General features: G+C 56.1%; 1 protein-coding gene across 1 annotated transcript; it reads left to right on the top strand.

The window, feature by feature from the left end:
• The first annotated feature begins 1,064 nt into the window (after positions 1-1,064).
• On the top strand, positions 1,065-11,619 carry Vwa5a (von Willebrand factor A domain containing 5A). Its single transcript, XM_048344035.1, has 19 exons — positions 1,065-1,190; positions 2,582-2,639; positions 2,757-2,959; positions 3,291-3,513; positions 3,627-3,802; positions 3,906-4,020; positions 4,906-5,075; positions 5,316-5,404; positions 5,535-5,679; positions 6,253-6,332; positions 7,219-7,333; positions 8,042-8,206; positions 8,403-8,503; positions 8,739-8,998; positions 9,245-9,328; positions 9,411-9,476; positions 9,924-10,054; positions 10,597-10,723; positions 11,251-11,619. Exons 2-19 carry the CDS (start codon positions 2,597-2,599, stop codon positions 11,325-11,327), a joined length of 2,370 nt encoding a protein of 789 aa, XP_048199992.1. The 5' UTR covers positions 1,065-1,190; positions 2,582-2,596; the 3' UTR covers positions 11,328-11,619.
• Positions 11,620-12,978: the final 1,359 nt, after the last annotated feature.

Below are 12,978 nucleotides of genomic sequence, written 5' to 3' on the forward strand. Positions count from 1 at the left end.
CTCCATTTTGATATTCCCCTTCCCTTCCTTAGTTCCAATACACATATATACAATATCCAGGGTACCAAATCAGTTATGGTGATATCAGGGGTAAAACTATGGAGAAGAAAAACAAAAGAAAAAGGCATAATTTCACATGGTATGTTGAAAATAACAATGATAAACTACTTGTTTCCATAACTTGGGGTTCATTTTGCTTAGAATCATCTTGTGTATTTTGTATTTTGAGTTAGGGTCACCTTAACGTTACCGGGACTGGTGTTGAAATCGCCATCCTCCTCCCTCTGCCTTCTGAGTAGCTGGGATTATAGGCATGGACTGCCACACGTGGCGTGTAATTTATACTGTGTTCTCCCTATCAAAAAGGAACTGGCCAGGCTATGGTGATCCCCAGATACTCGAGAGGTTGAGATCTGAGGAGACATACCTACCTACCTACACACACACACACACACACACACACACACGTACTTACATATGCATCTATCCTATGTGTGTGTGTGTATACATTGTTATACAAGCACTTGGCTTCATTATCCTGATGAGAAGCTCAGTAAGGAACCCAGGCCAGGAAAACTGGGTCTTTGGTGACTGGGTGTTTTCACACTTGAGCAGAAATGTATGCTGCCTGCCATACGCTGCCTGCCACTGGGCCTGACCAAGGGCTGGAGCTTCAAGTCAGAGCTGGGAGGCAAGGGTAGAGCACCCCTCAGAGTCTTATTAGCAGGAGTGCTCACAAAGACAGCCTTGGTCATGAAGACTGATAGAGAGGGAGGTGGTTGTAACATTTCCAGCTGACACATAGATCTGTTCCATTAGTATATCCTCTAATCAGAACTTTGCTGAGGCCAGGGTGAAGAAAAATGCAAAGGTGCTACGCTTAAAGACTTTGATTTTCCCCTTCCAAAGCAGATGTTTGAGTATTTGCTTAAGAATTTTCCCTCAGTCCCTTAGCCGGATAGACCCCTGCATTGTACGGGCTCCCTAGCAGGGGGCGGGCCTTGCCTCTGCCGCTGGCTGGGCTGCAGCTGGCTGGGTGGTGGTGACTCAGAGCTTGGGGCTGCGGAGGGAAGGCGGTGAGCGGAGCCCAGCTCCAGCCCAGCTCGGAGGCTGCGTCTGACCACCGGGACCTCCCGCCCCGCGGCCTCCCCACTGCCGGCCTTCCGACCTGACCCGCGGGGGCTGCCCTGGTTTGTGATCCGTGATGCTGTCTGTGATCTCGGGTGGTGGTGAAGCTGTGAACAGAGGCGCCGTCTGCTTGCAATCCCCTTCCCGATCCCCCTCTGTCTCTCCGCCTCCCCCACTCCTGACCCCAACCTCTTCTTCCTCAAGGAGCTGTTCTCAGTGTTATCCGGGGTTTGTGCGGTGGGAGCCAGGCTTTCAGCCGCCCTGCAGGGCTCAGCCACGCTGGGCGAGGACGTGGGGCTCACGCTGTCCTTTCTGTAAATACCCGGGAAGTGAAAACTTCAGGGCTGAGAAGGCCAGGGTCGTCCTAAATCTCCTCCTCCGTGCTTCCTTCTTCCAGCAACAGGCTGCAGGGTGTGGCCGGCTGCGTTTTCCTCCCCCCCCCTCCCCTGCTGCGGCTGAGCCCTCACCCTGGCATCTCATGTCTGAGGGTTCCCTCCCTCCTCCCTCCACACCTCGAATGCAAGGCCTCTCCTCGGTGGCCTCCCCGGGCCGTTCTCTCCTGGTGGAAATCTGAGGTTGCATGCGGAGAGACAGTCATTCTTCCTCTGAATAACGCCGTGCGCAGCAGGAAGGGGGCGGGGTGCGGTGTGGGGGGCTCCCTCGGCCAGGGGTTTGCTCTGGACTTAGAATCGGGAGGTGGATGCTGTTTTCGCCGTAAGGGACCCAGGCGCGCTTCTGGCGTCTGATGGTCAACCCTGGGAGCTCTGAGTGGGTCAGGCTTTCCACCCTTCGCTCGTGGGAGTCTCCTGCTTGATTCTGCAGCTGTGACGAGGGACTCTCTCCTTCCCCGCCCCAGCCTCCTCTACCTGCCCTCCGATGCGTTGTACGGAAGCCTTTTCCATGCTCCTGCGTGTGCTTGGCGCTGCTGTCAGAATGTGACACCTGTCTGTCTGTCTGTCCATCCATTCATCACATTTTCTTGTATATACTCATATACACGGGTCAAGAAAGTGTTTTTTTCCTCTCTCTCCACGCACACACACACACACACACGTACAGGCGTGTGTATGTATCTCTCTCTCTTATGTACACATATGTACTTATATATAAAATGTAACTTGGCTATGGTGAAGAGGGCAGCAGTGAACATGGCTGCGCCCTTTGGATAAAGGCCCAGGAGTAAACACGTTTGCAAAGGTGGGCTTGGTGCGTGAGGCAGCCTCAATGTGTTCGGATGATTTCCTGTGGAGTGGCACTGGGTAAGTCTTACAGCCCGGGTAGGTGTTCAGTAGGGGCCTTCCTACTGGCGTCTCTGCCCACTTCTCTCTGCCTTTCTAGCGTCAGCACTACCCCTCTGGCTGTGTTCGTCTGCTTGAGACACGCGCGTAAGATGCTGGTGTTGGATGGATAATGCCCGGTAAGTCCCTCTGCTCACAATGAGTCTTTTCCACAGAAACTTCATTCCACCATGGTGCGTGCCAGTGGCCTACTTGCTGGTCAGAACAAGCCAGGTAAGCCAGGCTGGTGACTCCGACTTGCCGTGTCTCTGGGGTGCCCCGCCAGGTCTTGAGCTCGAGGGCGGTGGTGTAGGAAAGCTTGCTGAACTCTGCTGCCTGGTCTCGCCTCAGTGGCACTGAAGAGCATCTCCGTGGAGTTGTCCATCTGCGAGTTTGTGGCCAGCGTGTCTGCGACCCTGAACTATGAAAATGAGGAGAACGTCCCCTTGGAGGCCTTCTTCGTGTTCCCCATGGATGAAGACTCCGCCGTCTACAGCTTCGAGGCGCTTGTGGATGAGAAGAGAATTGTAGCGGAATTACAGGACAAGATGAAGGTGAGGAGGAGAGTCCATTCTCGCCTCACTTCCTATTTCCTGAAGACATGCTCTACCGTGCCATAAAACTCAGCCTTTCCCGCAGGGAACGTCCACGACTTTCTATTATTTGCCTAAAAGGGTAATAATAATTAATAATAATACACGAATAATAACGAAGGGGCGAGGAGGGGACGGAACTAGAGGCATCCTGTGAAATCCACAGGCCATCAATCACACTGCCTCCCTGGCTCTGGCGCTGACTGCCGGGCCGTGTTCTGCACTCGACTGATGCTGTCTGGGCGGTGCTGGGCCCTTGGTCCTCAGCGCTCTGTCCTCTTGCCCTCCCCAGGCCCATCAGAAGTACGAGGAGGCCCTGGCCCAGGGCTACCAGGCGTACTTGCTGGAAGAGGACGCGTGCTCGCGGGACGTGTTCCGCTGCAACGTGGGGAACCTGCAGCCGGGTGCCAAGGTGGCCCTCACCCTGAAGTACGTCCAGGAGCTGCCCCTGGAAGCCGACGGGGCCCTGCGCTACGTGCTCCCCGCCGTCCTCAATCCCAGATACCACCTGGCAGGTGAGAGTCCCCGCCCTGTCCCCAGTGGGGCCCTCCCCGCCCCCCCCCCCCGCATCCACAGACGGGCTACAGAAAGCCGGCGAGGTCACCGGCACGGAGGTCTGGTTTTGCAGCGCTGCCGGGGGACAGCAGCCTGGACCTGAAGAGCCCGCTCGCCCCGCTGGAGCAGCTGCCCTACACGCTGCGGCTGCGCGCCGCCCTCCGCTCCCAGCACGGCGTCCAGCGGGTCCAGTCCAACTGCGCCCTCAGCCCCCTGGCCTTCCCGGGCGGCGACAAGACCTGCGCTCAGGTAGCCCCGGCCCGGGCGCCGTCCTCTCCGTCTCCCATCACGCCACCCCCGGGGGGAGCCACGGGCCCGGCTCTCACCCCGTCCTTCGCGGGCCCCCGCTCAGGTCTCCTTGGAGGAAGGGCACAAGTTCGATCGCGACGTGGAGCTCCTGGTTTACTACACGGAGGTGCACAGCCCCAGCGTGGTGGTGGAGATGGGGGACCCGGAAGCCCAGCCAGGTATTTCTTCCTCGCCTTTATCATTTCACATGATAGTCTGATGCAACAAACGCAAGCCCAACTCCATGATGTTAGCCGGGGCTTACCCTGAGCCGAGCCCTCACCCGGGTCCCCGAACCAGAGCGCGCCACGTGCAGTTAGAGACCTTCGGACGCGCGTGCGCGGTGCCCGGTGCCCCTGGGTTCCCGCGAGGAAGAGCCCAGGCCGTCCGAGGAGGGGCTGTCATGGCGCACTGGAGAACGAGAGACCCGGAGCGGCGGAGGAACAGACAATCCGCGTCTGCCCGAGAGAAGCACAGAGCGAAAACACACGTGGTGCTCGTTACGAATCCAGCGTGCATGCACTCACGCGCGTCTCCTGGCAGCCTTGCTGATTATGTCAGAGTTCTGCGCTTACTAAAACCAGCTGTGTCTCGGCACGAACCCCCCCCCCCCACCCCTCCACCCCCCCACATGCACCTCGGCTCCCTTCCATCCTCGTGACTGCTCTGATCGTCTGTTTGATGCTCAGGAGCAGCCATCTTTCTGGTCAAGTCACAATTGAGCCCTTGCGATGGATGCCCGTTGAGGCGGCGTGGAGGGAAGGCTTCCCTTCTCAGATGAATGGGTGCCCCCTGGGCGACGGTTGGGATGTGCCTCCTAGTCCATCCCTTCGCTTGCTAAGCTGCTAAGGGAGTGTACTGTCAGGATCACGCCTGCCCGGGAGCCCGGCTTCCTTCGCTTTCATAGGACTCTGTCTCCCTCCCGGCCCGCTGCAAGCCGACACATCCCTGGGCGTTGGATTTGAGTTTCCCCAGTCAAATCCACTGCCTTTGATGGTGGGGTGGGGGTGCCTTTGGGAACCCGAGCTCCTTTTCACCCCCGGGGTTCTGTGCTGTGTGTGCAGACAGTCTGATGGGGGACGCGTGGGCCATGGTGAGCTTCTACCCGGAGATCCCCGAAGTGGAGGCCTCGAGGACCTGTGGAGAGTTCGTCTTCCTCATGGATCGCTCCGGAAGCATGCAGTGCCCCATGGGAAAGGAGAACCGCTCCCAAACGCGCATAGAGGCTGCCAAGGTAGAGGCATGCTCGCTCTGCTGCGGGTGTGCGTGTGTGCGTGTGTGTGTGCGCGCGTGTGTGTGACAATGGAGAGGAGTCTGGGGGGTTCGGGGAGGCTCACGTGGATGCGTTCTCTATCGGCTAGGAGGGAAGGGAGGCCGCCCTTGGGCTCAAGGTCATCAGGGTCAAGAGCCCAATGGGGCGCCTGTCTGTCCCCACGGGGCCTCTCATGCCGCCTCCCGGCCCTGTCACCTTCAGGAGACGCTGGTCCTGCTGCTCAAGAGTCTGCCCATGGGCTGCTATTTCAACATCTACGGATTCGGCGCTTCCTACGAGGCCTTCTTCCCGTAAGTTCCTAGAAAGGCCAGCAGAAGAGAAAAGAAAAAACACTGGAAAGAAAGGCTGGGGGAGTGGAGAGCTGGCAGGGCCCCGTGGGGCAGCGTGGGGTCACCCGTTGCGGCTGTGCGTGTCTGTCAGGGAGAGCGTGAAGTACACTCAGAAGACGATGGAGGAGGCGGTGGAGAGGGTGAAGCTCATGGCGGCAGACCTAGGGGGCACCGAGATCCTGACCCCACTCCAGAATGTGTTCAGGGGGTGTCCCATCCCGGGCCACCCGCTGCAGGTAAGAGGCAGGCAGAGAGAGGGGGGCCTGTCCCCGAATGTACGCCCCTGCGTGCCCGGGCGGGGCTGTGCGATCGCACGCACACACGCACACGCACACACACACACACGTGAACACGGTGTCTGCTCCGGCCTCCTCTCACGTAGCAAAGGAGAAGGAGAACGGGCACTCCTCCTCTTCCTCCTCAGCACCACGCAGGGACAAGGTTTTCAGGGGACGCTGATGTTAGAAGGGGCGGAGACACCCAGGGGTCTGAACAGACTCGAACCAACACAGGGTAGGTGTGCAAGAAAAGCAAGCAAGCAGAAAGACAACTCGACGGTCCAACAGTTCTACCCACGAAGCCAACCTGGGACCGGCTGTCACCTCGTCCTCAGGCCGGAGGGGGAAACAGCTCAACGCCCCTTCCAACTGGGGTCCATGTGAAAATCAGGCAGGAAGGGCTTTAGCTTACGTTCTTTTCTTTCATCCTGGAACACGGAGGAGCCAGTGCCAGCTCGACGCCTCTAAAATCAGTTCATTTTTCAAGTCCTCAGACTTGACTGTTGTTGAGTGTTGTCTTTCTTTGTCCAGGTTTTTGTCTTCACTGATGGAGAGGTGGCTGAGACTTTCCATGTAATTAAACAAGTTAAGTTCCACAGCAAGAGGCACAGGTATGACACAGTGTTACTTTATCCAAGGGACTGACCATTTTAACTTTAGTACTTCAAAAATAATGTTATTTTGTCCTTATTGCAGAAGGAAGAGGGCGAATTTTCTTTTCTTTCTTACAAAATCTTGTCACATTTTCTGTCCATCTGAAATGGCATCATAGGTTGCTTTTTTTTTTGTTTTCTACAAGATTTTTTTTCTTAGATTATTTATTAGAAATTACTAGGGAGCTATCTGGACCTAGGGAATTTGTGAGGAATTACTGTCAACTATTCATGTTTTCCCGAGTTCTTGTTTTTATGGGAGTTTGGATATTGTATCTAAAGCTTCTGTGACCAGGCAGCTCTGCTTGAGAAACCAAATTGTGATGAAGGAACCACCCTTAGCTGGTGGCAGGGGCCGGGCAAGTGGAGGCCCTCCCTCCCGGCCTGCCGGGAGAGCAGTGCCCCCCCCCCACCTCCCCCCACCCCAGGGCCTCGCTGGGAAGAGGGCTGCCGGATGGTGTGTGGGGTGGGGCCATTTCCCTCCCATGGTTCTCAGGGAAGCCTGGTAGCCAGAAAGCCCAGGGCTCCAATGCCCACTCTGCCATTGAATACAACAGTGATTCTGGACTGGCTCCCATGATACTCAGAGCTTGAGATCTTCACCTGCAATAAAGCAGAGGGCTTCTCCTTGGGAGACCCACGAGCATCCAACTGCAGCACTGAGTTATAGCGGTTTGTAAAATGGGTCCTGACATGCCCTCAGTCAATGGTGCTTATCTACTTTTGGTTAAGAAAGGATGCTATCTCTCTCCTTATGCGTATGCCTTTGAGTGTTAATTTGCTAATTCCGTTCTTGAGTACCTGTCACTAATCTCTGTCTTTTTTTTTTTTTTAATGATTGCAGGTGTTTCTCATTTGGTATTGGAGAAGGCGCCTCCACCAGTTTAATAAAAAACATTGCCCGGGTGTCAGGGGGCACTGCCGAGTTCATCACCGGCAAGGACAGGATGCAGGCGAAGGTGAGGGGCAGCAGCGTCAGGTATCTGGCCCTGGGAGCCACAAGAGGAGAATCAAAATACTGAAAAGAATTTGAGGGGCTTCCGTTGAAAATCGGACTGGGGAACGCTGAGTTCTGGTGTCAAGTTTGAGACTCCGCGTCTCTCCGGTACTGTAGCCCATCACCCATGGAAACAGTATAGAATGTAGGCAAAGGAGCACAAGTGCTATGTGGGAGGCTGGAAGGGTGGAAAATGATGCCTGATGTTACTCATATGTATAAAGAGACATCATCCCTGGTTGTAGTTTTCAAGACCCTCTTTTTCACTTGGTGTTTATATCATTTTCTTCTTTAGAGGAATGTTTCCTAAACATTTTCTTCGCTCATATTTATGTTAAATCTTTCAACTTTAGCTCCACTGCGTGCAGAGCAAAAGAAATCCTTAATCCAAATATAAGGTTAAGGATGAAACCTAACACATACCATATCAGAATAAATACTTAACTGGTAGTAGCTGTCACGGTCATTATTTTGTGTGTGGATGCCTAGAGTCCTGTATCATTTATCATGGCCAGCATTTTACATGTAGCTTCTGCCCCTGCGAGGAAACATGGAGGGTGTGTCTCTCTGAGCTTGGCTTACCGCACTTGACATGGTTCCCATTTCTCGGCAAGTGACATAACATTATCGTCATGTTATTCTTATTGGTCCGTTTGGCTTCTGTTCTTAGGCGCTCAGGTCTCTGGAGCGGTCTCTCCAGTCTGTGGTAGAAGACGTCTCTCTGAGCTGGGATTTGCCTCCCGGTCTGTCTGTAAGCCTGACTTCTCCAGAGCAGACGGCCATCTTTAGGGGTCAGAGGTTAATCGTGTATGCCCAGCTGAGCGGGGTGATGCCGGTGAGCCCCGCTTCTATCCCCTTCTCTTCTCGCTGCGGTAGAGCTCTCAGCGAGGTGCTGTCCTGCCTGTCGGGTGGCGTTCCCATACCGGCTTCCCAGCCCTTCCCGCCCGAGCCGGGCATTTTCACGCCCTGAGCTGGGGAGCGATTCTGGGGCGCTCTCCCTTTGATCACGCCTGCTCTGCTCTTATTCGTAGCCAACCGAGGCGACCGGAGAGGTATGTCTGAAGTACACCCTACAGGGCAAGAGTTTCGAGAATAAGGTGACATTTTTGCTACAACCCAAGCCTGATGCCAAGTAAGAACTCTCTTATTTTTCTCCCTTTTCATTCTTTTCTCTTCCCTGCTCTGATTAAACTCCTGAACCCCGTCATTTCGCTGTAATCCGTTTTCTTTTCTAGCCCATTCTGGTCTCGTGTTGTGTTCAGCCCTGCGCTTCCCTCTCTCGGTTAGCACAGCCTAGCAGGGTCTCAAGGCCCCGGCAGGGGGGTGGCTTTTATTTTCCTCTGCAGCTCAGGAGTTTTCCCTTTCAGCCTCACCCTTCACCGCCTTGCCGCCAAGTCCTTGATCCAGACCAAGGACCTGGGCTTCCGGGAGACCATCGGCAGGAGCAAGATGGAGGTGCTGAGGACCAGCCTGGAGTCTGGGGTCATGAGCTCCTTCACGGCGTTCGTGGCCATCAACAAGGAGCTCAACGAGCCGGTGCAGGGCCCCATGGCGCACAGGGAGATGCCGAGGCCCGTGCTCTTCTCGTCGGTGTCCACGGCCTCGCGGGCGCAGTGCTACAGCAGAGGTGAGCGCCGGGGCGGAGCACCGCGCGGGACGGACGGAGATCCGCGCGGGGGGGCTCCGCGCCCTGTGTGCCGGGCACGTCGGAGGGCGCAGCGCGAAGCTGAACGGGAGCTCAGGGTGCAGGGGTGCGGTGGAGGGGGGCTGGGGGTAGAGTGGAGGGCGGGCCGCAGGCCACCGGCCCTGATTGTCTGTCCCTGCCACGGAGAGCGCGGCGGCCTGCCTCAACCTCCCCACGCGTGTTTTTCAGCCTTGGCAGCCACCTCATCGTCTCTCCTTCACCACCGCGGGCGCCAGTCCGGTGTCTGTGCCGCCCTGACCTACCAGAGGAGCGGTGAGTGGGCTTACCGCGCGCCGTCTCCGCCACCCCCCCCCCCACGCGGCCTCACCCGTGTCTGTGTGTGTTGCCCCTCCAGATGTGGTGAGAGCCCCTTTCCTGAGCCAGAACGCCCAGTCTTCCGGCTCGAAAGGCGGCCATAAAGGTGAGCGAGCCCTGCTTGGCGTCTCTGATGTCGGGGGGCCGAGCCCTCCATCTTCGCTGCTCTGCTGTCCCAGAGCTTTCTCTTCCTCGGGGGTCCAGGACTGAAGCGAGTGAGGCGGAAGGTGAGCCTTGTCCAGCGGTTAGATTTGCCAGGCTGGGCCCAGCCTCACGAGCTACCGCCGCAGGCCCCGAAACCATGGCCCCCCCGGGAGCCTAGAGGGGCTCCGCTGAGCGGAGCCCATTCGTCCTCTCCGCCTGGGCAGACTGGCTGCCGCCCCGCTCGGGTCTGCGATCGCGGATGGTCCTCTCCCGCCCCGGCTCTGCGGACAGAGCCACAGGCTGCGGTTGCTCCGGCTGGTCTCTGAAATGGGCAGCTCATCTCAGGGGGGCGGAGGAGGCAATCGCCCCCTAACCACCCAGCTTTTCTCCTTTTACCCTCTCTCGGAAGTCCGCAAAGAGACTGCCATGGTGCTCCTGATTTACCTGCAAAATGCAGATGGCTCCTGGAACCTGGATGGGTCTCTGGCTCAGGTCCTGGGTCTCAAGCTGGAAGATATGCAGACTTCCTACCCTGACGAGGTAAGAGTTCAAGAAAACACACAGACGACTATTTCTGAGGGAGGGAGGCGGGTGAAGAGGCGTGGAGGGGAGGGGAGCCCGCTTCAGAGAGGGGAACACAAGCTTGTCCTCAACTAAACTGGTGGCTAGCAAAAGAGACACCGAACGTTTGGAAGCTAAGGCAGGAAGCCCGAGGAATTAGCAGGACCGGTATGAGGAATTCGTGTCGAGAGTGATGGTGGCAATGGGCAGCAAGCCCCTCTTCCACTCGGGGTATGTTCCCGGCCAGTCCTCCTAGCGGAAGACGTGACAACCTCTCGAGGCCCTCCAGTGCGTCCTCCGTACTTCCCTGGGTCTAGAACCCACGAACCTTCACCCCAAGAGCCAGGGGCCATTGCTGTGGTTCAGGACCTGGCTTTGTGCCTTGCAAGCTGGTGATGGAAGCAGAGCCATGGAGGGCCTGCCCTCTCCTGGTGTGGCAGGGGGGGCTGGGGTGTCGGCCTCCCCTCCTCTGCAGGGCTCGCTGCCGGGGCGGGAGTTCCAGGTCTCTGTCTGTTATGTAGCAAGTGGACGGCTCGGACTGGGCGACCATGCTGGCCGTGCTCTGGCTGCACGCGAACTGCAGCGACCGGAAAGGGGAGTGGCACCTTCTGGAAAGGAAGGCCGTGGCATGGCTCCACAGCCACGCGGGTAAGAGCCCAGCCCCGCGCCCACTCCACAGCCACGCGGGTAAGAGCCCAGCCCCGCGCCCACTCCACAACCACGCGGCTAAGAGCCCAGCCCCGCGCCCACTCCACAGCCACGAGGGTAACAGCCCAGCCCCGTGCCCACTGGCCTGGCTCAGGCCTTTTCTGGCTCCTCCCTGGAGGAGGGCGGGAGGCGTGGGGGGGGGCGGGAGGCGTGGTCAGGGGGGCGGGGGCCGTGGGTGAGAAAGAACGGGACTCGGGAACTGCAGGCACGCGGTGCCTCTCGCCCTCCACTGTCGCCCTCCACCAAGATGATTCCTGGAGCCTTGAACCCATCCAAGGCCCCTTGCTCATCATCTCAGTGCCCATGGCTTTCTGGGACCAGAGGAGATCAATGGAGGATCCAGAACGGAGAAGAAAACTGGGTGGGGGGGTACCGAGGAAGGATAACATAGGGCTCAAGGGAGAGATGTGGGGGGAGCGTCCCGCCCACTGGCCGCCCCTCAGCCCGCCTCTGGCCTTCCTCCCCAGGCCCCGGGGTACCCATGCTGGTGAAGAAAGGCAACGCCTTCCTGAAGTGCTCCGTGAACCCTCGCCTGTTCCGCTGAGGAGCAGCGCTCCCCTCTCCAGCCCTCCTGCCGGGATGGGGTTGGCCGTGCTCTGCCCCTCTGAGTCAGTTTTGTGCCGTCATTGTAATGGATGCCCACAGCGCCCCCCTTCCAAACCCCCCCCCCCACCACCTCCCAGGACCCTAAGTCAGGGTTAAGGGCAGTCGAGTCTGAACCTGAACTGGATCTCACCATGATTGGTTCTCACCCTTCGGCTTCATTGAAATCACTCTCCTTGATGGGTTGTTCCTTAAAAACCAATGTTGTATCGTTATTAAAATGATCGTGCCTATGCTTTCTTTGTTAAGTCTAGTCTTTTAAAGATTAATTTATTGAACCAGATGCCAGTAGCTTACTCCCGTAATCCTGACCACTCAAGAGGCTGAGATCTGAGGATTGTAGTTCTAAGCCAGCCTGGGCAGCATAGCCTGTGAGACTTGTCTCCATTTCATCGCCAGAAAACTGGAAGTGGCGCTGTCTCAAAGTGTTAGAGCACTAGCCTTGAGCAAAAGAGCTCAGGGGCAGTGTCCAGGCCCTGAGCCCAAACGCCCAAGACCAAATAAATAAATAAATACAATTTTATCTTATTTTCACCCTACCGGGTTCTTCCAGCATTGAAAGCGTTATTTAATATTACCACCTTCAAGGAAAGATCCACACTTGTATAAGTTGACCACGAGTGTCTTCCTGTAATGTGACAGCACTGGGCAAGGGCTTGGGATTGACTGCCTAGCATGGCAGAGCATAAAAGCTTACAGGTATAACTGAGACTCCACTTCACAAATACACCACTAAGGCTAGCTCAATGGATATACTAAGTCCCCTCGAATATTATCAAGTCTTTGCCCAAAATACCACCTTTTCAGCTATGCATAGAATTACCATCCTTGCTGAAGTTTTGTAGATAGGCCAAGTTTCTTGAGACTAGAATTATTTTGCAACGCCCACCCTCCCCCCCAAAAAAACCACAACAACCAAAAGTTAGTCCTGCTATACTTTGTTATAGAAAAAAAAAAGAGGGTGACTGTGAACGACAGTTTTATTTCAGCAGAAAACTCTAGAGTCCCCATTTTGAAGCCCTTAAGTCTGAGGCTGGCAGGAGACCTGACCTGATCTGTAAGACAAGCTCCCAGCCCCCGCCCCCCTCCTCCCCCTGCCCCGGTCCCAGGGACAGCTGGCCGGCCTGCGGAGGAACTTCAGGAATCAGTCAGTGATGTCGTGGAAAGTGAGCTAAGTTTAGGAACGCCCGGGCTTTCCTGTGGGTCTCACGTTAGAGGAGTCATCTGAGGTCCTAGGGCCTTTCTTTATAAAATGAGTTTAGGATGATCTGCCTGACAGTCTTTGATAATTAATCCACTGAAAAATGCGAGCTACCACCATGCTCCATGAGATTGCAGTGAGTGAAAAGTTGAAAACCAGAAGGAGTAGTGAACGTATCTTTTTGGTAGCTTCAAGAAAACAGACACATCATTTCCACTTTGAGATGCAGCTCAACCATTAACTCAACTCTGCTTCCTTGTTTAAAATGATTCAATTGATACTAAATGTTTTCCTGCCCAAAAAATCTGGGGTCGGGTGTGCTGGTGGCTCACACCTGCAATCCTAACTACTCAGGAGGCTGAGATCTGAGTATTGCAGTTCAAAGCCAGCC

Source organism: Perognathus longimembris, chromosome 3, assembly GCF_023159225.1.
Source record: "Perognathus longimembris pacificus isolate PPM17 chromosome 3, ASM2315922v1, whole genome shotgun sequence".
In the NCBI taxonomy this organism is placed as follows: Eukaryota; Metazoa; Chordata; class Mammalia; order Rodentia; family Heteromyidae; genus Perognathus; species Perognathus longimembris.